This window comes from Pogoniulus pusillus, chromosome 7 (genome assembly GCF_015220805.1).
Source record: "Pogoniulus pusillus isolate bPogPus1 chromosome 7, bPogPus1.pri, whole genome shotgun sequence".
NCBI lineage: Eukaryota > Metazoa > Chordata > Aves > Piciformes > Lybiidae > Pogoniulus > Pogoniulus pusillus.
In genome coordinates this window covers 4,152,670-4,178,486 of record NC_087270.1, presented here as the reverse complement: position 1 = coordinate 4,178,486, position 25,817 = coordinate 4,152,670, and the positions used below count along the sequence as shown (strand labels likewise).

At 53.7% G+C, this 25,817-nt stretch overlaps 1 protein-coding gene across 1 annotated transcript in view; it reads right to left on the bottom strand.

Annotated features, from left to right (window-relative positions):
* The window catches only part of RNF144A (ring finger protein 144A), a 62,265-nt gene that overhangs the window by 5,074 nt on the left and 31,374 nt on the right, over positions 1-25,817 (bottom strand). The window contains exons 2-7 of the mRNA XM_064145732.1: positions 21,699-21,844; positions 13,821-13,925; positions 13,562-13,622; positions 11,599-11,806; positions 8,056-8,209; positions 4,375-4,464 (exon numbers count right to left, since the gene is read on the bottom strand). Coding sequence (XP_064001802.1) covers positions 4,375-4,464; positions 8,056-8,209; positions 11,599-11,806; positions 13,562-13,622; positions 13,821-13,925; positions 21,699-21,833 — 753 coding nt within the window. The 5' untranslated portion in view covers positions 21,834-21,844. The remainder of the gene's footprint in view (positions 1-4,374; positions 4,465-8,055; positions 8,210-11,598; positions 11,807-13,561; positions 13,623-13,820; positions 13,926-21,698; positions 21,845-25,817) is intronic.

The following is a 25,817-nucleotide window of genomic DNA, read 5'->3' as shown; positions in this document are numbered from 1 at the left end:
GGCAGGGGAGAGGAAAGGAGAAGAGAGGAGGGGAGAGAAAAGGAGGAGAGGAGATTGGGAGGGAATCTGATCAATGGTTACACATCTGAGGGGTGGGGTCCAAGAAGCAGGGGTCAGGCTCTCTGCAGTGGTGTCCTGGGATAGGACAAGGGGCAGTGGACACAAACTGGAACCCAGGAAGTTCCACCCGAAGATAAGGAGAAACTTATTAATGTGAGGGTGCTGGAGGCTTGGAGCAGGCTGCCCAGAGAGGCTGTGGAGTCTCCTTCTCTGGAGAGCTTCCAGACCCACCTGGATGTGTTCCTATGTGCCCTGCCCTGGGTGTCCCTGCCCTGGCAGGGAGGTTGGAATGGATGATGTCTGGAGGTCACTTCCAACCCCTAAGGTTCCGTGGTTCTGTGATGCTGTGGGGGTAAGAGGCAGAGCTGGCAGCAGGAGGTGGCGCTGCAGGACTGCAGTCACCAGCCCCAGGCTGCCTTCCGCTACCTCCAAGCCTTTCCTTTGGCTTCTGGCTGAGAACCTCCAATTTCCTTGCCCTAATAACTGTATTCCTTGCCAAGAGCCATTTCTCCTCCAGCCTCTGAGGTGTGCATGCTTCATGAGTCAACTCTCTTTTGTTTCCTGGAGGTGCTGACAATCTGCTGCAGCTTCCACTGCTTTTGCCTGCTGAATTCTCTGTGAGCTGCAACTGTTCCCAGGCTGCTCTCTGGAGACAGCAACTTCTTGCCCAGCTCTCTGAAGTCCAGGCTGGTCAGACAGCCAAGCTGGACCAATGCAGTGGCTTGGATTCTGGCCCTGAGTAAGGCATCTGACCACTTGACAGCCTGGTCACCATGCTGGAAACACACAGGCTGCAGCAGCTGTGCTGTGAGGAGAGGCTGAGAGAGTTGGGGCTGTGCAGCCTGGAGAAGAGAAGGCTTCCAGGAGACCTTGGAGTGGCCTTGCAGGATCTGAAGGGGGCTGCAGGAGGGCTGGGGAGGGACTATTGACAAGGTCTTGTCATGACAGAATGAGGAGGAGGAATGGGTTTGCAGTGGCAGAGGGCAGAGGGGAGACTGAAACTGGATGTTAGGAAGAAGTTGTTTGCAGTGGGGGTGGTGAGAGACTGGCACAGGTTGCCCAGGGAGGTGTTGAGGACCAGGTTGGATGAGTCCTTGAGCGACCTGTTGTAGTGGGAGGTGTCCCTGCCTATGGCAGGGGGTTGGAACTGGCTGAGCTTTGAGCTCCCTTCCAACCTAAACCATTCTCTGATTCTCTGATTCACTATTGACCATTTCCATGAGATTCACAGCATGCTTCAGGAGAAGGGACCTTCAACATCATCTGGTTCTAACCTCCCCACCTTGGGCTAGGACACCTTCCACTAGACCAGGTAGTTCAAGGTCCTCTTATCTGCTTAACACCTTTGAGTTTAATACAATGTCCAAAACGATGCATCACACAGTTCATAGAGTTAGAACAATCTGGCTTGGAGAAGCTTTCAGCTCACCCAACCCAGCCATGCTCTGACTCTGCCCAGGCTGAGGCTAAGCCATGGCCCTCAGCACCACAGCTCTGCCTCTTGCAAACCCCTCCAGGGATGGGCATTCAGCCACCTCACTGGGCAGCCTGTGCCAGGCTGGGAGAAGCCTTCCAGTCAGTCTCTTACCACAAACAACTTAACTCTCCCGTAGGGCAACTTGAGGTCATTTTTCTCTTGTTCTACCACTAGTGAGTAGAGACAAAGAGCCCAAACCTCCACCTCACTCCAGCCTCCTCTCAGGGAGCTGCAGAGAGCAATAAGCTCTGCCTCTTCTCCACACCAACCCCCCCCTGCCTCCCAGCTTCCTCAGCTGCTTCTCCCCAGCCCTGTTCTCCAGACCCTTCCCCAGCTTTGCTGCCCTTCTCAAGACATGCTTCCAGCCCCTCAGTGTCCTTCTTGGAGTGAGGTGTCCAAACCTGAACTCTTCTTCTCCAGACCAAACCATATCAGCTCCCTCAGCTGCTCCTCCCCAACCCTGTTCTCCAGACCCCTCCCCAGCTTTGCTGCCCTTCTCAGGACCTGCTCCAGCCCCTCAATGTCCTTCTTGGACTGAGGTGTCCAAACCTGAACCACTTCTTCTCCAGACTAACCAAGTTCAGCTCCCCCTCCTCAGCCCTGTCCTCCAGACCCTTCCCCAGCTTTGCTGCCCATCCCTGGACCTCCTCCAGCCCCTCAATGTCCTTCTTGGACTGAGGTGTCCAAACCTGAACCTCTTCTTCTCCAGACTAAACCATCTCAACTCCCTCAGCTGCTCCTCCTCAGCCCTGTTCTCCAGACCCTTCCCCATCTTCGCTGCTCAATGTCCTTCTGGGAGTGAGAGGCCCAAAACTTGTGGGGAGGGGTTTTTTTTGCCCAGTCTGGGTATTTTTGATTGGTTGTTTGTGGCTTTGTTTTTAATCCCAACCTATCTGCTGAACATTTCTCACTCACTTTCTACTGGGTTCTGTTCCTTCTGAAGAAGCTGCTGCCTTGCTCAGCATCAACTCACTCCCTTGAGCCAAAACAAATAACAATTTCTTTTGCAAACCCACAAACCACAACCCAAAAGCTTTACCTCAGTTTGCTTTGGCTAAGCACTCAAAGCAACTTAAAACAGGAGGAAACAATTGCAGTGTTGATTTGGCCTCAGGAGAGGGCTTAGCTGAATTGGATCCTGATTTGTAAGGAGTTAGCCACAGCATCTTGTGCAAATAAAGTTTGATGGACATTTTGTTTGATCTTCTGGGGCTTCTTGAGAAAGAAAGTGCTAAGAACAGACTCCAATTAGCAGATTAACCACCTCACATTACAGGTGTATCAAGAAAGCTTCTGCACACAAACACACTTCCTAAGGTAGCAGTGGCTAAGCCATGGAACAGCCAGTCCAGAGCTCAAGAGGTCTGGGGGAAGAGGAGGGGTGTGTAGGGAGAAGGAGTTTTAGGTTGCATGTGAGAAGAAACCTGTTGACCAAAAGGGTTCCCAAAGGCTGGCACAGGCTGCCCAGGGAGATGGCTGAATGCCCCTCAGTGAGTTTGCAGGTGACTGCAAGTTGGAAGCAAGTGTGGAGCTGTTGGAGGGTAGGAGAGCCCTGCAGAGGGACCTGGCCAGGCTGGATGGGTGGGCAGAGGCCAATGGGATGAATCTGAAGAAGGCCAAGGGCAGGGTTCTACACTTTGGCCACAACAACCACAGGCAGCACCACAGGCTGGGGCCAGAGTGTCTGTGAACAGGCAGGCAGAGAGGGAGCTGGGGGTGCTGGGAGAGAGGAGCTGCAGAGGAGGCAGCAGTGCCCAGGTGGGCAGCAGAGCCAATGGCATCCTGGGCTGGCTCAGGAGCAGTGTGGGCAGCAGGACAAGGGAGGTTCTTCTGCCCCTGTGCTCAGCACTGCTCAGGCCACACCTTGAGTGCTGTGTCCAGTTCTGGGCTCCTGAACTGAAGAGAGATGTTGAGGTGCTGGAAGGTGTCCAGAGCAGGGCAGCAAGGCTGGGGAGGGTCCTGGAGCAGAGCCCTGTGAGGAGAGGCTGAGGGAGCTGGGGGTGTGCAGCCTGCAGAGCTTATTGCTGTCTGCATCTCCCTGCAGGGAGGCTGTAGCCAGGTGGGGTTGGGCTCTGCTCCCAGGCAAGCAGCAACAGAACAAGGGGACACAGCCTCAAGCTGTGCCAGGGCAGGTTGAGGCTGGATGTTAGGAGGAAGTTGTTGTCAGAGAGAGTGATTGGCATTGGAATGGGCTGCCCAGGGAGGTGGTGGAGTCGCCATGCCTGGAGATGTTTAAGAGGAGGCTGCATGAGGCACTTAGTGCCATGGGTTAGTTAATTACAAGGTGTTATGTGATAGGTTGGACTCCGTGATCTGGGAGGTCTTCTCCAACCTGCTTAACTCTGTGATTCTGTGTGTGAAAGAGGCTGAGCTGTGGTGCTGAGGAGTATGGGTCAGCCCCAGCCTTGGTACAGCTGGAAAATGGTTGGGCTGGATGATTGCATGCTTGGCCTTTGTGTTGCATGCACTGAGTTAGAGGATGGTTGGGCTACATGAGCTGAAATGATTCCATGCTTGGCCTTTGTGCTGTGTGCACTGAAGCAGTGCAGAGAGCTCCTTCAGGCTCCTCAGCTGACCCACTCAAGCTTGACATCATCTGCAAACTTGCTGAGTGGCTTTCTCAGTGGCCAAGGAGTGTCCTGTTCCTCCTCTCCCAGCCACTGCCTCCTTCATCATCCTTGAAGTCCTTACAACCTGGCATTCTGTAAATCTCTTTATACCTGCTCCCAGAATCAGTTCCCATTTGGAAGAGGCTTTGAGCCTCAGGGGTTAAAGTGAGTAAGGCAAAGGAAGGAGCAGCAGATCTGCAGAGAGCCCTGCAAGGATGGGAGCTTTACCTGGGTTCTGTGCCAGATAACAGATGCCCTGGAGTGTCCCAGCTTGTTCCTGCAAGGTCCTTTGTCATAGTGTATGAGGAGGAAATCATCCTGTGAAACACAACGTGAAAAGGAATCAATCAAAGGAAAACAACAAACTGCTCATTGAGTTAGAAAAGACCAAACCTTCCAGCCAGGATTTGGTATGGGAAGGGGAAAAAAAGGTTGAGCAGGGTGGATGTGGCCAGGTCCAACCTGTCCAATAGTGCTTTATTTAGAGCTGTCTCCACCAAACAGGTTTGGTCAGCAAATGCTTCTTCATCTTTCTACTGAAGCCTTCTCCCAGAGGCTTCCCCAGCTGCATGCTGAAAAGCTTGGCGTGGAGGTCAGCAAGAGGACCCAAGAAGACAGGCAGAAAATTTCACACACAGAGGGACAGCAAAGGAACATAGTTCTGGGGAACTCTGAACCCTTGGCCTGAAGGCTCCCCAGAGCTGCTCTCTTTACCCACTGGAACAGTAAAAGGACAATACAGATTTGGGGGAAGGCTCAGGTTGGAAAGGACCTCAGAGCTCATCCACTCCAACTTCCCCACCATGCCCAGGGACACCTCTCAGCTAGACCCAGCTGCTCAAGGCCTCATCCAGCCTGGCCTTGAATACCCCCAGGAAGGAGGCAGCCACAGCCTTTCTGGGCAGCCTGTGCTAGAATCTCAGCAGCCTCACAGTGATGAACTTCTTGCTCAGCTCCAGTCTAAGCCTGCTCTGCCTCAGCTCCAAACCATGTGCACTTCTGGAGCCCCCAACTCTTCATCCAAAGCAGAGCAGTGCTGCCCTCTGATTTCCCTTGTCTAGCAGGAAAGAGCCCTCCCAGTCCTCTGTACCAACACACTGGCAGGACTCACAGATCCAGAGTGGTTTGTCTTGAAAGGGACCTTCAAGATGGTAGCCATCAGGGTAAGGGAGGGGATTCTGCCCCTTAGCTCTGCTCTCCTCACACCTCACCTGCACTCCTGGGTGCACTTCTGGAGCCCCCAGCACAAGCAGCACATGGAAGTGTTGGAGCCAGTGCAGAGGAGGCCACCAAGATGCTGAGAGGGCTGCAGCAGCTGTGCTGTGAGGACAGACTGAAAGTTGGGGGACTGCAGCCTGGAGAAGAGAAGGCTTCCAGGAGACCTTGGAGTGGTCTTCCAGAATCTGAAGGGGGCTGCAGAAGGGCTGGAGAGGGACTATTGATAAGGTCTTGTCATGAGAGGATGAGGAGGAATGGGTTTGAAGTGGCAGAGGGGAGGTTGAAAGTGGAAGAAGTGAGAGTGGTGAGAGACTGGCACAGGTTGCCCAGGGAGAATGTGGAGCACAGAAGCACAGAATGAGGTCTTTGATCCCATTCTGTGCTTCTGTGCTCCACAACCTCTCTGAAGGTGTCCAAGGCCAGGTTGGATGAGGCCTTGAGCAACCTGTTCTAGTGGGAGGTGTCCCTGCCTATGGCAGGGGGTTGGAAGTGGCTGAGCTTTGAGCTCCCTTCCAACCGAAACCATTCCATGATTCTATTCCCCCTTGGCCTGTCTCTGACCCCCTCAGCACAAGTCCTTCTGCAGCCCTCCTGCAGGATCCCTTCAGGCACTGGCAGGCAGCTCTGAGGTCCCCCTGGAGCCTTCTCCTCTGCAGGCTGCACCCCCCCAGCTCCCTCAGCCTGTGCTCACAGCAGAGCTGCTCCAGCTCTGGCATCATCTTTGTGGCCTCTTCTGGACTCTCTCCACCAGCTCTGTGTCCTTCTTCTGGTGGGGACAGCAGAGCTGGAGGCAGGATTAGAGATGAGGTCAGAGCAGAGCCGAGGGGCAGAATCTCCTCTCTTGCCCTGCTGCCCACACTCCTCTGGCTGCAGCCTAGACCCTCTCTGTCCTTCCACCCTTTTGGCCTGGCTCCAAGGGAATGCTGCATTCAGCTGGGCAGGTCAGGATTGTTGATGAAGCATTCCAACAGGACCACTCCAGGATCCAAAGAGGAAGAGCAGCTCTCAGGAACCTCTAACATTTCCTTTGCTGCTGTTTACAATGCTGTAAAACAATCCAGACGAGATGGAAGCAGCTGCTGCTGGATATCCTCTGATCCTGGGCCATGATAGGAGGCTGATTTCAAAGGAACCTTCATAAATCTATGGCAGCAGCAGCTTACAGACTGGCAGAGCCCTGCTTGGAGGAGAACACTGTCTCCTTTTGCCTGTCAGAACTATTTTCTTGCCCCACAGAAGACAATGGAAGGTAAACAGACTGGGCTGGGTGGTGACAGACCAGAAGGAGAGTTTATTAAACTTCCCTGGGCTGATGATAGGGCTGAACTTAGCTTGGACCTCACAGCTTCACAGCTGGCATTGGCTTGGAAGGGACCCTCAAAGGGCACCTTGGCCAACTCCCGCAGCAGGCAGCGGGGACACCTCCAACCAGAGCAGGCTGCCTAGGGTCACATCCAGTCTGATCTTGAATGTCTGCAGCTCTGGGCAGCCTGTGCCAGTGTCTCACCACCCTCACCATGCAAAACTTCCTCCTGATGATAGAATCACAGAATGTCAGGGGCTGGAAGGGACCTCCAAAGCTCATCTGGTCCAGCCCCCCTGCCAGAGCAGGATCACCCAGAGCAGAGTGCACAGCAACACATCCAGGCAGGGTTTGAATATCTCCAGAGAGGGAGACTCCACAGCCCCCCTGGGCAGCCTGTGCCAGGGTTCTGGCAGCCTCACAGGATAAAAATTCTTCCTCAAGTTCACATGGAACCTCCTATGGCTCAGCTTCCAGCCAGTGCCCCTTGGCCTGGCACTGGGCATCACCCAGCAGAGCCTGGCTCCAGCCTCCTGCCACTCACCTGCACATCTTGAGAACCATTGCTGAGGTCACCTCTCATGTCCAACCTGAACCTGGTTCCAAACCATTGCCCCTCTCAGCTCTGACTGTTACTAACACAAGAAGAAGGTTCATAGGATTCATGGATCCAACTGCCACAGGCAGGGACAGCTCCTGCCAGCACAGGTTGGTCAAGGTCTCATCCAGGCTGGCCTCGAACACCTCCAGGGAGGTTGTGGAGCATTTGATCACATTCTGTGCTCCACAACCTCCCTGGGCAACCTGTGCCAGTGTCTCACCACCCTCACTGCCAAGAATTTCTTCCTCATCTCCAGTCTCTATCTCCCTTCTTCCACTTCCAAGCCATTGTCCCTCGTCCTGCCACTCCCAACCCTTGCCAAAAGTCCCTCCCCAGCTCTCCTGTAGCCCCTTCAGCCACTAGAAGGCTACTCTAAGTTCTCCCTGGAGCCTTCTCTTCTCCAGACTGAACACCCTCAAGTCATCCTGCCCCTACAGGAGAGCTTCTCCAGCCCTCTGATCATCCTTGTGGCCTCCTCTGGAATCTCTCCAGAAGCTCCAGGTCCTTCAAACGATTTTACAGAGTTTTATTTCAGACATTTTCACTTCTTCCTAATTATTTATTGACTCATAGAGGCAAAACTGCTAACAACACTCAGGTCAGACAAGTCAAACAGGTCACCTGAGTCCTTATCACATCAGCAGTGTCAGCTCTGGCACCTTACAGAGCACCAAGTTGGGCAGAAGGCAGCTCCAATTTAATTGCTTTAATGAACCTGAATGAAAGCGACAGCAAAGCAGTGAGGCTGGGAGGGCTGTGGGAAGCAATGGGCAGGGCTTGTACTCACATCCAGAGATTCCAGGCAGTACCAGCAGAAGGCATGTTTGCAGTTCTTGCACATCATCTGGGCACAGCCCTCATCCCGCTCGATGTAAACTTTGCACTTGGGGCAGCGTTTGATGGGAGCATCATCATCGTCATCTTCCTCCTTCAGAACCGAGCTGGGGGGGAGGGGGGAGAAAGGCAGCGACTGGTTAAGCTATGTGGGCATCAGAGGCACCAAGGCAAAGTGCAAGGTCCTGCATCAAGACAAGCTGGAAGGTCCTGCACCTAGCTGGGGGCAGCGGGGAGAAAGGCAGCAACTGGGTAAGCTGTGTGGGCATCAGAGGCACCAAGGCAAAGTGGAAGGTCCTGCACCTAGCTTGGGGAAATCCTAGAGATCAATCCAGGCTGGAGGATGAGGATGTTGAGAAGAGCCCTGCAGAGCAGGACTTGGGGGTGCTGATGGGGGAGAAGCTGGGCAGGAGCCAGCAATGGGCACTGGCAGCACAGAAGGCCAAGGGCAGCCTGGGCTGCATCCAAAGCAGCGTGGGCAGAGATGGAGAGAGGGGATCCTGCCCCTCTGCAGGGGCCAGATCTGGATCTCAACACCCCTTCCTTTTTCCTCCCCTTCTTCCTCCTCTTCCTCTCCTCCTCCTTTCCCCTTCTCTCCCTCCCCCCTCTTCTTCTCTCCTTCCTCTTCTCCCTCTCCTCCTCCTTCCCCTTCTCCCCCTCCTTCCTCTTCTCCCTCTTCCCCTCCTTTCCTTTCTCCCCCTCCTCCCCCTTCTCCTTCTCTCCCTCCTCCCTTTTCTCCCTCTCCCCTTCCTTCCTCTTCTCCCTCTCCCTCTCCTTCCCCTTCTCCCCCTCCTTCCCCTTCTCCCTCTCTCTCTCCCTCTCTCGTTCCCTCAGGATTCTCTCCCCCCCTCAGGATCTGCCTTCCTGTTCCCTGTGCCTGCTGCACCTTTGCAAGGCTGAGCACAGCTGTGTCTCTTCTGTACTGGTACCAGTTTATCCAATCCATTCCTCTTTCAGCCTGTGGCTCTTCTCCCACTCTCCCTTCTGAGTTTGGATGTGCTCATCAAGTGATGGAGCAACTGCTGCTGCTGGAGCTCAGCCTCAGCTGCAGGCTACCCAGGGACACTAAGAGACAGGACACAGTTTTCTCTTGGAATATCCTGGGATGAGCAAGTCCATCCTCCTGGGATGGGCCTCTGCCCCTATGGCTTTGTTAAGGGAGACCTAAGACTCCTCAAACTACCACAAATAGGTCAGCTCACACTTTTCTCTGGCCAGATCATTCTCCTTGTCCCTACCTTCCTCACTGAGGCAACTCCTTGGTGACATTACCAAGCTCAGATAGGGGCACCAAGGAGAGATTGCTTCTCTCTGCCCTCCCTGAAGGATGCTTCCTAGCAATGCACCTCCAGATGAGGAATGATGAAGTTTTTGGGACATGTTGATCCCTCAGAGTTGATCCAAGAGGGAGGCTGTGGAGTGGGGAGACACTGGCACAGGTTGCCCAGGGAGGCTGTGGAGCACAGAAGCACAGAAGGTGATCAAAGATCACCTTCTGTGCTTCTGTGCTCCACAACCTTCCTGGAGATGTTGAAGGCCAGGTTGAATGAGGCCCTGAGCAACTTGGTCTAGTGGAAGTGTCCCTGTTCATGGCAGGAGGGTTGGAACTGGATGAGCTTTAAGGTCCCTTCCAACCCAACCCATTCCATGAATCTATTGCTCATGAGTTAGAGTCAGCATCATCTCCACTTGTCTTACAACTATGGGATGTCCTTGCAGCTAGCAGGCACCACAGGAATGTAGAAAGGCTGGAAGAGGATTTACTTCAGCAGCTGAAAGGGGCTACAAAAAGCTGGGGAGGGACTTTTTAGGCTGACAGGTAGGGATAAGACTGGGGGTAATGGAACCAAGCTAGAAATGGGGAGATTCAGACTGGATGTGAGGAAGAAGTTGTTCAGAACGAGGCTGGTGAGAACCTTGAAGGGGTTGCCCAGGGAGGTGGTGGAAGCCTCATGCCTGGAGGTGTTTAAGGCCAGGCTGGATGAGGCTGTGGACAGCCTGATCTAGTGTGAGGTGTCCCTGGGCATGGCAGGGGGTTGGGACTGGCTGATCCTTGTGGTTCCTTCCAACCCTGACTGATTCTATGGTTCTGATTCAGTGATTCTGTGATTCTATGAATCAATGATTCTATGATTATGTGATTCTATGACTCAATGATTCTATGATTCAATGATTCTATGACTCAATGATTCTGTGATTCAATGATTCTGTGACTCAATGATTCTATGATTCAATGATTCTATGACTCAATGATTCTGTGATTCAATGATTCTGTGACTCAATGACTATGATTCTGTGATTCAATGACACAATGATTCTATGACTCAATGACTGTGATTCAGTGATTCATGTCTAATCTCAAGGGTCCTGCTGCCACAAGCTGGAGAGGACTACATCTGTATGGGCTTTGTGGAAGTCCAGCAGCAAGAAAGTTCCTCCTCTGTAGGCAGTTCCCTACCACCTGCAGGAAGAAGTGGAGTGCACCTTACCAAAGCCACATTTCAGTGTGCCTTAAACAAAGGCCACTTCCTGAAGCCTCTGTTCCTAGAGATGGGAACAACTGATGAGGAATCAAGAGTTTGCTGGAAACCAGGCCTGACCCTGGATGGATTGACCTGATTGATTTGGCCAAAGGCAGGATAAAAAGGGACACACAAACTCGTTAGTCACACCAGGGGCAACCAGAATTAAAACATCACTTTGAATCCATAATCTGCCTCTGCAGCTCCAAATGGCTGCTGGCAGAAATTGCTCCTGGCAGTTTTCTGCTCCAAAATCATGAATAAAAGAAACCTCAGTGCGAGGAAAAACAAAGAAACAGGAAAGCAAACTAAAAGAAACCAAGCTCAAAAAGGGATAAAAGGTTTCTTGACTTGCTCATGAGGTTCACTGAGCTTCAGTTCTGCTCAAGCAAACATAAAAAGCATCTGTGGCAGTCACCATATTTGATCAGGAGCTCAGCAGGGCAGCAGTCAAGCAAGGGGTGGTAGAGCAAAGTGTGAAAGGAGTTAAAGCCTAACCAGGAGAGGAAATGGCCTCAACTTGCACCAGGGGAGCTTTAAGTTGGAGACGAGGAAAAATAGTCAGGGATTGGCACAGGCTGCCCAGGGAGGTGGTGGAGTCCCCACCCCTGGAGGTGTTCCAGACCTGTGTGGCCATGGTACCTGGGGCCATGGTTTAGTGGTCATGGTGGGGTTGGGTTGAATTGCAGAATCACAGAACCAAGCAGGTTGGAAGAGACCTCCAAGCTCATCCAGTCCAACCTAGCACCCAGCCCCAGACAACCAACCAGACCATGGCACTAAGTGCCCCAGCCAGGCTTGGCTTCAACACCTCCAGGGACGGTGACTCCACCACCTCCCTGTGAAGCCCATTCCAATGCCAATCAGCTCTGATAAAAAGCCTGAGGAAAACACCTCTGTGCTATTCCTACCCCAGGCTGTTTGCAGCTTGAGTGGTTTGTCTCTTAAGTCCTTGATCCTTTCCCCCACTTTACCTTGCTTCTCCTGGCAGGAAGGAGACTGGCACGTTCTCCTGGCAGCCTTGGCCTGGGTGCCAGTTAGATTTGCAAGCAGAGCAGAACTCAATGTCACAGGCTTTGCACTGGACCAGCTGGGGGTCCTGTGGGCTTGGCTCCTGGAGCTGGCAAACTGCCTGGCACGTAGAGGATGGACACCAAGTCCGACAGGGATCCAAAAGCACTTCTGGAAAGGGACATAAGAGAAGAGAATCCCAAGGGGGTTACAAGAGAGGCCTCCCTTCACAACGTGTTTACAGCTGAAGCAGTCTGGCAGGGGGGTGCTGGAGACTCTCATTTTCACATGAAGCCTTTTCATTTACTCCTCCCAATTCAGACATCAGCCTGGGACTGCTCTACAAATGGACACCAAACTGCAGCGAGTGCCTTGGGTCTGAATCCATTCCCTGCTTTCCTTCACTGACCTCAACTTCAGCTGAGGAGGAGATGTCACAGAATCATAGACTGGTTTGGGTTGGAAGGAACCTCCAAAGCTCATCCAGTCCCTGCACTCAGCAGGGACATCCTCCACTAGAGCAGGTTGCTCACAGCCTTGCCCAGCTTCACCTTGAGTAGTATCTCCAGGCCTGGAGCCTTAATAACCTCCCTGGGCAACCTGCTGCAGTGATGCAGCAACCTCCTGGTGCAGAACTTGTTCCTCACATCCAATCTCAATCTGCTCTGCTCTCATTGCCCCTGGTCCTGTCCCTGCAGCCCTTTGGGGAACAGTCCCTCTGCAGCATCACCTTCTTAAGCTGAGGTGAAGCACAGCACCTGCTAAGCAGCCAGAACCCAGCAGAAAGAGTTTGTAGAGTGCCCTGACCAGCAGGACTCTGTTTCAAGTTAGCCTCTGCCCAAATGTAACCAACCATCTGGAGTATTTTTGGTTGGAAAAGCCTTTTCAGCTCACCCAGCCCAACCATTCTCTACCTCTGTTAAGGCTGGGCCTAAACCATGGCATTCTGCACCACATCTTCCTCTAGGGAAGAGGATTCACCCTGGGCAGCCTATGCCAGGCTTTGAGAACCCTTTCACTCAAGTTTCTTCTCACCTCCAACCTGAACTTCTCCTGGGGCAACTTGAGGCCATTTCCTCTCCTCCTATCACTTGCTACTAGAAAGAGGAGCCCAGCTCTCAGCTTCCAGTACCTGAATGGGGCCACATCAAAGCTGGGGAAGGGATTTGGACAAGAGTTTGGAGTGGTAGGATGAGGGACATTGCCTTTTAGCTGGGAGAGATTGAGACTCGAGGTGAGGAAGAAATTCTTGGTAGTGAGGATGGGGAGATAATGGCACAGGTTGTCCAGGGAGGTTGTGGATGTCCCCTCCATGAAGGTGTCCAAAGCCAGGCTGGATGAGGACTTGACCAGCTTGGGCTAATGGAAGGTTGAAGATCATCTAGTTCCAAGCCCATGGCAGAGGGTTGCAATTAGGTGACCTTCAACATCCCTTCTAACCCAACCCATCTTAGGTGATCTCCCTCCTAACCCAACTCATCTTAGGTGACCTTCAACGTCCCTTCTAACTCAATCCATCCTGGGTGACCTCCCTTCTAATCCAACCCATCTTAGGTGACCTTCACCATCCCTTCTAACCCAAACCATCTTAGGTGACCTCCCTTCTAATCCAACCCATCTTAGGTGACCTTCAACATCCCTTCTAACCCAACCCATCCTGGGTGATCTTCAACATCCCTTCTAACCCAACCCATCTTAGGATCTCCCCTCCCTGGAGGTGCTCAAGGCCAGGCTGGATGAGGTCCTGAGCACCTTGGGCTGGTGGGAGGTGTTCCTGCCCATGGCAAGGAGCTGGAACTAGATGAGATTTGAGGTCCCTTCCAACTCAACCCATGCTGTGAATCTCTGTCCCTCAGGATGTCTGGGATTGCTCTGGAATGTCACCATCCCCACAGCCATGCACTGGGTCATGCTCCACCTGTTTACCTCTTTCAAACTGGAGCTTCTTATACCTCTGCATGATTTCTGAAGCCACCATGCACTCAATCTGTGGAAGGAAGAGGGAGAACAAAAAGGAAAGGAGAAGACAAATTGCCAATTAGGGACAGCAAAATGACCTAAAGGCATTTTTTAATGCATGGAGAGAAAAATATTTGACCTCTAGAGGGTCATTAAGAGGCTGTGCTGGCAACAATGGCAGCTGAAAGAGCCCTGGGAAGGCAAGAGGAGAAGCTCTCTTCAGTACCTCATTCTCTTGCAGATGGCCTCGCTTGGGGCAGGCAGCATCAGGGCAGCTGATGGCTGTTTCTAGGCCTTCTTTGATCAGAAGCTCCACATACTGCTTTAGGCACTGCAAGAGTTAAAGGCAGAGTTAACCATCCCCCACCACAAGTCAGCAGGGAGACGGGAAAGGGCATCTAAGATGCCAACCACTCACCCACCCAACACCACCATGGCCACCAAGCCATGGCCTCAAGTGTCATGCCTACATGCCCCTCAAACACCTCCAGGGATGGTGCTGGGCTGCAGCAAGAGCAGTGTGGGCAGCAGGGCAAGGGAGGGGATTCTGCCCCTTGGCTCTGCTCTCCTCACACCCCACCTGCACTCCTGGGTGCACTTCTGGAGCCCCCAGCACAAGCAGGACATGGAAGTGTTGGAGCCAGTGCAGAGGAGACCACAAAGATGCTGAGAGGGCTGCAGCAGCTGTGCTGTGAGGAGAGGCTGAGAGAGTTGGGGGACTGCAGCCTGGAGAAGAGAAGGCTTCCAGGAGACCTTGGAGTGGCCTTGCAGGATGTGAAGGGGGCTGCAGAAGGGCTGTGGAGGGACTATTGACAAGGTCTTGTCATGACAGAAGGAGGAGGAATGGGTTTGCAGTGGCAGAGGGGAGATTGAAACTGGATGTTAGGGAAGAAGTGAGGATGGTGAGACACTAGCATAGGTTGTCCAGGGAGGTTGTGGAGCACAGAAGCACAGAATGTGAGCAAAGACCCCATTCTGTGCTTCTGTGCTCCACATTCTCCCTGGGCAATCTGTGCCAGTGTCTCACCACCCTCACTCTCAAGAATTTCTTCATCCTCTCCATTCTCTATTTCCCCTCTCCCAGCTCCAAACCACTGCCCCTCATCCTAATACTGCCAACTCTTGTGCAAAGCCCCTTCTCAGCCCTCCTGCAGCCCACTTCAGGTGCTCTAAAGCCTCCCCAAGAGCCTTCCCTTCTCCCAGCTGAACAGCCCCAGCTCTCCCAGCCAGAGGGATGAAAAATGTGACAATTGGGATTCTCAGGAGATCTACAGTTTCCATGGAGACCACATCATAAATCTGGGTACCACCAAAGCTCTTCCCCCATAGCAACTGCAGCATTTTACCTGTCACAAGTGAACCCATGGCAGCAAACACAGGGGTGGGCAGCAAGAGCATCAAGAAAGCAGAGCAGAAAGGTGGACTTCACACCAAACCTTGCTGCTGCTGCAGGGCAACCACCTCCCTCCACCTCCACACCTCCCATCTTGGACTGAGAGCTACTGCCTAGGTGTCTGCCAGGGAGGCAAAGGGGAGGGATGGAGGCAGGGAGGACATAGAATCAGTTAGAGTTGGAAGGGACCACAAGGATCATAGAATGGGTTAGGTTGGAAGGGAGCTCAAAGCTCAGACAGTTCCAACCTCCCTGCCACAGGCAGGGACACCTCCCACTAGAACAGGTTGCTCAAGGCCTCATCCAACATGGTCCTGAACACCTCCAAGGAGGCTGTGGAGCACAGAAGCTCTTTGAAGAAGATCTTTGATCACCTTCTGTGCTTCTGTGCTCCACAACCTCCCTGGGCAACCTGTACCAGGGTCTCACCACCCTCACTGCAAAGATCTTCTTTCTAACATCCACTTTCAATCTCCCTTCTGCCACTTCAAACCCATTCCTGCTCCTCCTCTCATGACAAGACCTTGTCAATAGTCCCTCAGCCCTCCTGCAGCCCCCTTCAGACCACTCCAAGGTCTCCTGGAAGTCTTCTCTTCTGCAGGCTGCAGAGCCCCAGCTCTCTCAGCCTGTCCCTCCATGGCAAGGGGCTTGAAACTAGATGATCTTTAACCTTCCACTAGCTCAGGTTGCTCATGGCCTCATCCAGCCTGGTTGGTGGCATCCACAGCCTCTTTGGGCAACCTGTGCCAGTGCCTCCCCACCCTCACTGCCAAGAATTTCTTCCTCATCTCCAGTCTCAATCTCCCCTCTCCCAGCTCTGGACCACTGTCCCTTGGTGCTATCCCTCCAAGCCCTTGTACCAAGTCCCTTGCCTGTGACAGAACTCCAGGGGTGACAGATGCTGTCCCATGGCTTCCTCCTCAGCAGCAGGGCTTTCCTGAAGTCAGCTGCTCCCTTCCTAGCTGTGTGACCTACCTTCCCTTAGAGCTCTGCAGAGTGAGTGCTGCAGCAGGCCAAGAGAACCCCTGGCAGCAGCTGTGCCAGAAGCAGCTCTCAGGCTGAGTGCACTGGCAAGGTGTGAGTGCAGCTGGAGTGAGGTACCAGTGGTGCTCTGACACTGCCAGTCCTTGCTCATGCCCTCCTCATTATGAGGGTGACAGAGCACTGGAACAGGCTGCTCAGAGGGGTTGTGGAGTCTCTTTCTCTGGAGATATTCCAAACTTGCCTAGAAGTGCTCCTGTGTGATCTGCTGTAGGAGATCCTGCTCTGGCAGAGAGGGTTGGAGTGGATAAGCTTTGGAGGTCCCTTCCAGCCCCTGACATTCTGTGATGCTGTCTGATTCTCCCCCTGCAGACAGCAGGAGGAGCAGAAGATGATAGTGCATCCATTTTTAATGCCAGCACTTAGAGAAAGCACTACCCAAGCTGAAGGAGCTTTGCCATCATCCATTATTCATCTGCTTAAATTCTCCTCCTCAACTTCTTCAGGACCTCTGCCAAAACCTGTTCCATTTCCTTCTCTCTCCTCACCATCTTCCAAGCAATGACACACTTCACTCCTATCACCAGCAGTGCCCAGGGAGGGAAGGAGAAATGCTTAGTTGGGAGATAAGGAGGCTGAGGGTGGAGCTCATTGCTCTCTACAGCTTCATGAGGAGGGCACACGGAGAGGGAGTTTGACTGGAATCCAGTGACACAAGAAATCACAGAATCACAGAATCATAGAATCAAGCAGGTTGGAAGAAAGCTCCAAGCTCATCCAGCCCAACCTAGCACCCAGCCCTAGCCAATCAACTAGACCATGGCACTAAGTGCCCCAGCCAGGCTTGGCTTCAACACCTCCAGGGACAGTGACTCCAGCACCTCCCTGGGCAGCCCATTCCAATGCCAATCACTCTCTCTGACAACAACGTCCTAACAACATCCAGCCTCAACCTGCCCTGGCACAGCTTCAGGCTGTGTCCCCTTGTTCTGTTGCTGGTTGCCTGCCAGAAGAGCCCAACCCCACCTGGCTACACCCTCCCTACAGGGAGCTGCAGACAGCAATGAGCTCTGCCCTGAGCCTCCTCTTCTGCAGGCCAAACACCCCCAGCTCCCTCAGCCTCTCCTCACAGGGCTCTGCTCCAGGCCCCTCCCCAGCCTTGCTGCCCTGCTCTGGACACCTTCCAGCCCACCTGGGCACTGCTGCCTCAGCTTCAGCTCCTCTCTCCCAGCACCCCCAGCTCCCTCTCTGCCTGCCTGCTCTCAGCCACTCTGGCCCCAGCCTGTAGTGCTGCTTGGGCTTGTTGTGGCCAAAGTGTAGAACCTTGCACTTGGCCTTCTTCAGCCTATCTCCTTGGCCTCTGCCCACCCATGCAGCCTGGCCAGCTCCCTCTGCAGGGCTCTCCTACCCTCCAACAGCTCCACACCTGCTCCTACCTTGCTGCCATCTGCAAACTCACTGATGCAGGACTCAATGCCCTGCTCCAGATCATCAACAAAGATATTGAACAGGACTGTGCCCAGCACTGATCCCTGGGGCACAGCACCAGTGCCAGCTGCCAGCTGGCTGTGGCACCATTCACCACCACTCTCTGGGCCCAGCCTTCCAGCCACTTCTTGACCCACACCAGAGTGAATCTGTCCAAGCCATGAGCTGCCAGCTGTGCCAGGAGCTGCTTGTGGCAGACAGTGTCAAAGGCTTTGGCAGTAGCTCTAAACACAACTGCTAGGAGCAGCTCCACTGAGCAGACACAGATCTCCTGTTCATTTTGGGGTGGGGTTTTGAGGTTTGGGTTTATTATCAACCCAAACCAAATTCTACCCAGAGCCTATTAAAAGTCTTCTCCAGTCAAAACACTTTTGTGATTCCGTGGAAGAGAGCTGAATCACAACAAGAAAACCTTTCCAAGCAGGATGATTATTGACATGAAGACTTCAAACTGCTGAGGGCTTCCCAAATTCTAGATCATCTGCAAAGCAGCATGAGATGAGCTGCTAAAAATATGCATCCAGATATAGCCATGGGGAGAGGTTTCTGTAAGCTTAGCTCCAAGCACAGCAGAGGCAGGAAATGCTGAGTGGCATTTTAGGATCCACAGAATGGGGTTGGGTTGGAAGGGACATTAAATGCTCAGCCAGTGTCAAGCCCCTTGCCATAGGCAGGGACACCTCTCACCACCACAGGTTGGTCAAGGTCTCATCCAGCCTGGCCTTGAACAACTCCCTGAGCAACCTGTGCCAGTGTCTCACCACCCTCACTGCAAACAACTTCTGCCTAACAGCCACTTTCAATCTCCCCTCTGCCACTACAAACCCATTCCTCCTCCTCCTCCTCTCATGACAAGACCTTGTCAATAGTCTCTCCCCAGCACTCCTGCAGCCTCCTTCACATCCTGCAAGGCCACTCCAAGGTCTCCTGGAAGCCTTCTCTCCTCCAGGCTGCACAGCCCCAACTCTCTCAGCCTGTCCTCACAGCACAGCTGCTGCAGCCCTCTCAGCATCTTGATGGTCTCCTCTGCACTGGCTCCAACACTTCCATGTCCTGCTTGTGCTGGGGGCTCCAGAAGTGCACCCAGGAGTGCAGGTGGGGTCTGAGCATCTTGGTGGCCTCCTCTGGACTTGCTCCAACCCTTCCATGTCCTTCTTGTGTTGGGGGCTCCAGAACTGTACACAGCATTCCAGGTGGGGTCTCCCCACCCCCACTCTCAAGAATTTCTTCCTCATTTCCACTCTCAATCTCCCCTCTCCCAGCTCAAAGCCATTGTCTCCTCATCCTGGCACTGCCAGTCCTTGTCAAAACTTCCCCCTCAGCAATCCTTGAGCCTCTTCAGGCTCTTCTGAGCTCTTCCTTCAGCCTCCTTTTCTCCAGGCTGAACACCCCCAGCTCCCTCAGCTGCTTTTCCCCAACCCTGCTTGCCAGACCCTTCCCCAGCTTTGTTGTCCATCTCTGGACCTGCCCCAGCCCCTCAATGTCCTTCTTGGAGAGAGGGGACAAACTGAAGCCAGCACTCAAGCTGTGGCCCCAACCAGGGCTGAGTCAATGACTTTCTATCCTTTACACATCTGCTTCTCTGGTACCTCGAGTCACCTAACAATGGACACATTCCTAGTGGATGAGGCACAGAAAAACGTGGGAGAGCTGACAGCACATTAAAGACCACGGCAGGAAAAGCCCCACAATGGAGCTCTGCACAAACAGCCACAGCTGGCAAAGGACCAGGGTGGGAAATGAGCTGCTGAGCTTTATCAGCAGAGCACTGGCAGCTCTGTTCAACCCCATGCCCAGCAGAAGGAAACAAAGAGATCTCCTCAGGCTCCCTGCACAGCAGGCTTGTGGTGGTGTACAAGTGTTGGGATGAGGAAATCTTCAGGGGGTCCTTGCCACAGCCACCAGCTACCTCAGAACACGTACATGAAAGCAGGACAGGGCTGACTCTGAAATGGGTCAAGAACTGGCTGGACCCAGAGAGTGGTGGTGAATGGTGCCACAGCCAGCTGGCACTGGTGCTGTGCCCCAGGGATCAGTGCTGGGCACAGTCCTGTGCAATATCTTTATTGATGATCTGGAGCAGGGCATTGAGTCCAGCAGCAGTGAGTTTGCAGATGGCAGCAAGGTAGGAGCAGGTGTGGAGCTGTTGGAGGGTAGGAGAGCCCTGCAGAGGGAGCTGGACAGGCTGGGTGGGTGGGCAGAGGCCAATGGGATGAGACTGAAGAAGGCCAAGTGCAGGGTTCTATGCTTTGGCCACAAGAAGCCCAAGCAGCACCACAGGCTGGGGCCAAAGTGGCTGAGAGCAGGCAGGCAGAGAGGGAGCTATGGGGGCTGGTAGAGAGGAGCTGAAGCTGAGGCAGCAGTGCCCAGGTGGGCAGCAGAGCCAATGGCATCCTGGGCTGGCTCAGGAGCAGTGTGGGCAGCAGGACAAGGAAGGTTCTTCTGCCCCTGAGCTCAGCACTGCTCAGGCCACCCCTGGAGTGCTGTATCCAGTTGTGGGCTCCTGAATTGAAGAGAGATGTTGAGGTGCTGGAAGGTGTTGAGAGCAGGGCAGCAAGGCTGGGGAGGGGCCTGGAGCACAGCCCTATGAGGAGAGGCTGAGGGAGCTGGGGGTGTTTGGCCTGCAGCAGAGGAGGCTCAGGGCAGAGCTCATTGCTGTCTGCAGCTCCCTGCAGGGAGGCTGTAGCCAGGTGGGGTTGGGCTCTGCTGCCAGGCAACCAGCAACAGAAGAAGGGGACACAGCCTGAAGCTGTGCCAGGGCAGGCTGAGGCTGGATGTGTGGAGGAAGTTGTTGTCAGAGAGAGTGATTGGCATTGGAATGGGCTGCCCAGGGAGGTGGTGGAGTCTCCATGCCTTGAAGAGTTGAGGCAAAGCCTGGCTGGGGCACTTAGTGCCATGGTCTGGTTGACTGCCCAGGGCTGGGTGCCAGGTTGGGCTGGATGAGCTTGGAGGTCTCTTCCAACCTGCTTGATTCTGTGAGTCCATGACAACATCATCTGCTGGTCAATTAAGGGTGTAAAAGAGAAGGTCATCAATTTCCCAACTGTGTTTGCACTCAGCATTGGGGAAGCAGAGCATCAGAGAGCTCTGTGGGTTGGACAAGACCTCTAAGATGATCCAGTCAAACCACCAGCCCCACACCACCATGGCCATTAAACCATGGTCTGAGGTGCTATGGCCACATGGTTCTTGAACCCCTGCACCACCTCCCTGGGCAGTCTGTCCCTGACCACTCTTGCAGCAAAGACATTTTTCCTTATCTCCAACCTAAAGCTCCCCTGGTGCAGCTTGAGGCCATCTCCTCTCCTCCTGCCACCTGGTCCTAAGGACAGGAGACCTGGAGCTTGAAGCCAGCTCCTCTCCTCCTGCCACGTGGTCCTAAGGACAGGAGACCTGGAGCCTGAGGCCATCTCCTCTCCTACTGCCACCTGTTGCTTAGGACAGGAGATCTGGAGCCTGAGGCCATCTCCTCTCCTACTGCCACCTGTTGCTTAGGACAGGAGAACTGGAGCCTGAGGCCATCTCCTCTCCTACTGCCACCTGTTGCTTAGGACAGGAGACCTGGAGCCTGAGGTCATCTCCTCTCCTACTGCCACTTGTTCCTAAGGACAGGAGACCTGGAGCTTGAGGTCATCTCCTCTCCTCCTGCCACGTGGTCCTAAGGACAGGAGACATGGAGCTTGAGGCCATCTCCTCTCCTCCTGCCACCTGGTCCTAAGGACAGGAGACCTGGAGCCTGAGGCCATCTCCTCTCCTACTGCCACTTGTTCCTAAGGACAGGAGATCTGGAGCCTGAGGCCATCTTCTCTCCTCCTGCCACCTGGTCCTAAGGACAGGAGGCCTGGAGCCTGAGGGCATCTCCTCTCCTCCTGCCACCTGTTCCTAAGGTTTAAGTTCCATCCCTGGAGTCATTCAAGATCAGGCTTCATGCTTCTTCTCATCTCCAACTAAAGTTCCCCTGGTGCAACCTGAAGCCATTTCCTCTTGTACTGTCACTTGCTGCCAGGGAGAAGAGCTCAACCCTAAGTCTCCAACCTCCTTTCAAGGAGCCAAAACTCTCCCTTCAGCCTTTTCTTCTCCAGCCTGACCAACCCCAGGTCAAGTCTGCAGCAGCCTTTCCTTCCACTGCAGCATCAGTGGAAGGAACCCACCCAGCTCCATCATTTCTGCAGCTAAAGCTGTGTTGGTTTATGGCTTTTAATGCTGATTAAGAAAACAGTCCCCCAGCCCTTCAGGACTCACCAGGGTGCAGAAGATGCACTGACATTGTGCTATGGTTGTCATCTGCTCCACAGGGTATTCACCAAGGCAAAGCTTGCAGGACACTAATGGGTCAAGAACCAAGTCCCAGGTAGGTCTGTATCTTGCTGTAGTCATTGCAGAGCAGTCTGAAAAACAGCACAAAAAGGAAAAGAAAAGCTCTGATTAGCTTAGCTGCAGTTCTGCTGCTGAAAATCTGCTTGGCACCTCCTGCCTGCTTGCTCCCTGGATCAGAGACACCTACAAAGAGGGAATCAGAGGATGGTAGGAGTTGGAGGGAGCCTCTGGAGCTCATTCTGTCCAATCCCCCTGCTAAATAAAGCAGTCACCCAGGGCAGGGCACACAGCAAAGTATCCAGAGAGGTGATGGAGGTGATGGCAGTGCCAGCACCTCCTGCCTGCTTGCTCCCTTGATCAAAAACACCTAAAAAGAGGCAATCAGAGGATGGTAGGAGTTGGAGGGAGCCTCTGGAGCTCCTTCTATCCAATTCCTCCACTAAATAAAGCAGTCACCTAGGGCACATCCAGACAGGTGATGGTTCCCATGGCAGTGTCAGCCTTTGGGGGAGGCTGTTACATCCCCTGCCTGATGGAATGTGGTCATCACCATGCACAGCGCAAGCAGAAAGAAATCCCATCCTGGAAGAGAGTGGCAGAAGAGGAGGTAAAGAGAGGAAACATTCTTAAGGCATAGAATTGTGGAACAGTTTGGGTTGGAAGGGACCTCAAAGTCCAAACAGTTCCAATCCCCTGCCATGGGCAAGGACACCTCCCACTAGAGCAGGTAGCTCTGAAGGGTTGGCAGCACTTAACTGCAGCCTGACTGGACAGTGCCATGAAACTGCTCAAGGATTCTTTGCTGCAAGAGTGGTCAGGGATTGGCACAAGCTGCCCAAGGAAGTGCTCAAGAAAGGGGTGGCCATGGCACCTGGGTCCACAGTTCAGTGTCCACGGTGAGGTTGGGCTAATGAGAAGCACCAAGGCTTGACCCATCAGAGGTCCCCCACATTTCTCTGCTGAGCTGCATGGTTAGCCTACGTTGTCTACCAACAGAGCATTTCCCCCTCCTGAATTGGCAGCCCTTCCCTTTTGTTCCAGCAGGAAACCAATGAAAGAACTTGAGGAGCAAAGTGATGCTGCTGGAGAAACAAAACAAGAGGCAGGAGGAGCCCAGCAGCTGCCTGCTGCCTCTCCAGAAGGGCTTTGAGGTCCTTTCCAAGCCTGAGCCATTCTGCTACTCTTTGATTCACAATAGCACCACAAATAGCCACATCACAAACTCATCTTCTGCCCATGCAGCAACATCTCAGAGGGCAGGATCCAGCCCCAAAATTACAGCCACTGAAGGATGGGAAAGAGCCAAAGGCTGTCCTGACTTTGCACTTCTCCTGTGTTGCTCACCATCTTTTTGTGCCACTGTGGCTTCTGAAAGGCCTGAAATACCCTGGGTGTGGTTGCTGGAAAATACTGCAAAGAGGAGGAAAAAAATCACTTTACTGCATGTGAACAAACTCACCCTTGGGAGGAAGGGAGAGAAGGGGAAGATTGAAAGGTCGGGAGGGAAAAAAACCCACCACAAAATCACTTAATAGCAATGAAAAAGGAGTGAGGGGGAGAGAGAGGACAGGGGAGAAAGAGGAGAGAGGTAAAGATCTACAGGTTGGACTGGACTATCTTGGAGGTCTCTTCCAACCTGGTTGATTCTGTTGGCAGCTGACACTAGTGGTGTACCCCAAGGATCAGTGCTGGGCACAGTCATGTTCAGTGTGGGGCAGGCTGTGGATGGAGTCTACCTGGACTGCAGCAAAGCCTTTGGCACTGTCTGCCACAAGCAGCTCCTGGCCAAGCTGGCAGCTCATGGCTTGGACAGATTCACTCTGGTGTGGGTCAAGAAGTGGCTGGAAGGCTGGGTCCAGAGCGTGGTGGTGAATGGTGCCAAAGCCAGCTGGCAGCTGGCACTGGTGGTGTGCTCCAGGGATCAGTGCTGGGCACAGTCCTGTGCAATATCTTTATTGATGAGCTGGAGAAGGGCATTGAGTCCAGCAGCAGTGAGTTTGCAGATGGCAGCAAGGTAGGAGCAGGTGTGGAGCTTTTGGAGGGTCCAGCTCCCTTTTGCAGATGAAGCTGGCCAGGCTGGATGGGTGGGCAGAGGCCAAGGGGATGAGACTGAAGAAGGCCAAGTGCAGGGTTCTACACTTTGGCCACAAGAAGCTCAAGCAGCATGACAGGCTGGGGCCAGAGTGGCTGAGAGCAGGCAGGCAGAGAGGGAGCTGGGGGTGCTGGGAGAGAGGAGCTGAAGCTGAGGCAGTAGTGCCCAGGTGGGCAGCAGAGCCAATGGCATCCTGGGCTGGCTCAGGAGCAGTGTGGCCAGCAGGACAAGGGAGGTTCTTCTTCTGGACTCCTCAATTCAAGAGAGATGTTGAGGTGCTGGAGGGTGTCCAGAGCAGGGCAGCAAGGCTGGGGAGGGGCCTGGAGCACAGCCCTGTGAGGAGAGGCTGAGGGAGCTGGGGGTGTGCAGCCTGCAGAAGAGGAGGCTCAGGGCAGAGCTCATTGCTGTCTGCAGCTCCCTGTAGGGAGGTTGTAGCCAGGTGGGGTTGGGCTCTGCTCCCAGGCACCCAGCAACAGAACAAGGGGGCACAGCCTGAAGTTGTGCCAGGGCAGGTTGAGGCTGGATGTTAGGAGGAAGTTGTTGTCAGAGAGAGTGATTGGCATTGGAATGGGCTGCCCAGGGAGGTGGTGGAGTTGCCATGCCTGGAGGTGTTGAATCAAAGCCTGGCTGGGGCACTTAGTGCCATGGTCTGGTTGATTGGCTAGGGCTGGGTGCTAGGTTGGGCTGGATGAGCCTGGAGGTCTCTTCCAACCTGCTTGATTCTGTGATTCTATGCCAGAAGAGCTTTCTCCTCGGCTGTGTGTGCTGAAGTTCTTCCAAGGCTTCTGATTTTGGAGCGGCAGTGAGAAGGGAGGAAGAAGCCACTCCAAATTAAACATCTGCCCTTAATTATTGAATGAGAATCTGTCCTGAAGCTCCTTCCCCCATGTGAGCCACAGCTCTGTGCCCAGGCAAGTGCTGTTTGGATGTCACCTCAGGACATGGTTGGAATGTGTCATTTTGTCCTGTGCCAAAAGAAACCTGGGGACAGACAGCACTTTCTTCTCCAGGCTGGCATGGCTGAGACATTGACACAGAGCAGAACATGATGGAGTTTTGGAGCTGAAAAAAGGCAAACCTCCTTCTGAGAGGAGAGAAAAACTCAGCCAGGCTCCTAGCCACGTTCCTAGCAGTGCACCCCAACCTCTTTGGTTGGCAGGGACTGTCCTACCTCAGACACTGTGCATGGAGGTGAGACCCAGGAGCTGGGTTGGGATGCAGAAGATGCTGCTACAAGCAGGAAGGAGTTGACCAGCAGCTCTATGTACAGGAGAGAGAGTTAAGAGGCAGTAAAACATCAAGGAGGATGCAGGGAAGTGGTCAGTTGGATTATCAGTAGGCCTCTAGCTAGTGGTGGTCCCCAAGGGTTACTGCTGGGCCTGGTCTGCTTCTACATCTTCATCAAGGAGGGACCCTCAGACAGTTTGCTGCTGGTACCACACCAAGAGCAGTAGCTGGCACCCATCAGGCTGTGCTGCCCTTTGGTGAGAGCTGGGCAGAGAGAACCACATGAAGGTCAACCAGGGCAAGGGCAGGGTCCTGCACCTGGGGAGGAAGAACCCCCTGCAGCAGCACAGGTATGGGAGAGCCTGCTGGAGGACAGCTCTGTGGAGAAGGACTTGGGAAATGCTGGTGGGGGACAAGTTCCCCAGGAGCCAGCAATGTGCCCTCAGGGACACGAAGGTTTAGGCTGGAAGGGATCTCAGAGCTCAGTCAGTTCCAACCACCTGCCATAGGCAGGGACACCTCCCTCTAGAACAGGTTGCTCAAGGACTCATCCAACCTGGCCTTGAACACCTCCCTGAGCAACCTGTGCCAGTGTCTCACCACCCTCACTGCAAACAACTTCTGCCTAACAGCCACTTCCAATCTCCACTCTGCCTCTTCAAACCCATTCCTCCTCCTCATCCTCTCATCACAAGACCTTGTCAATAGTCTCTCCCCAGTCCTCC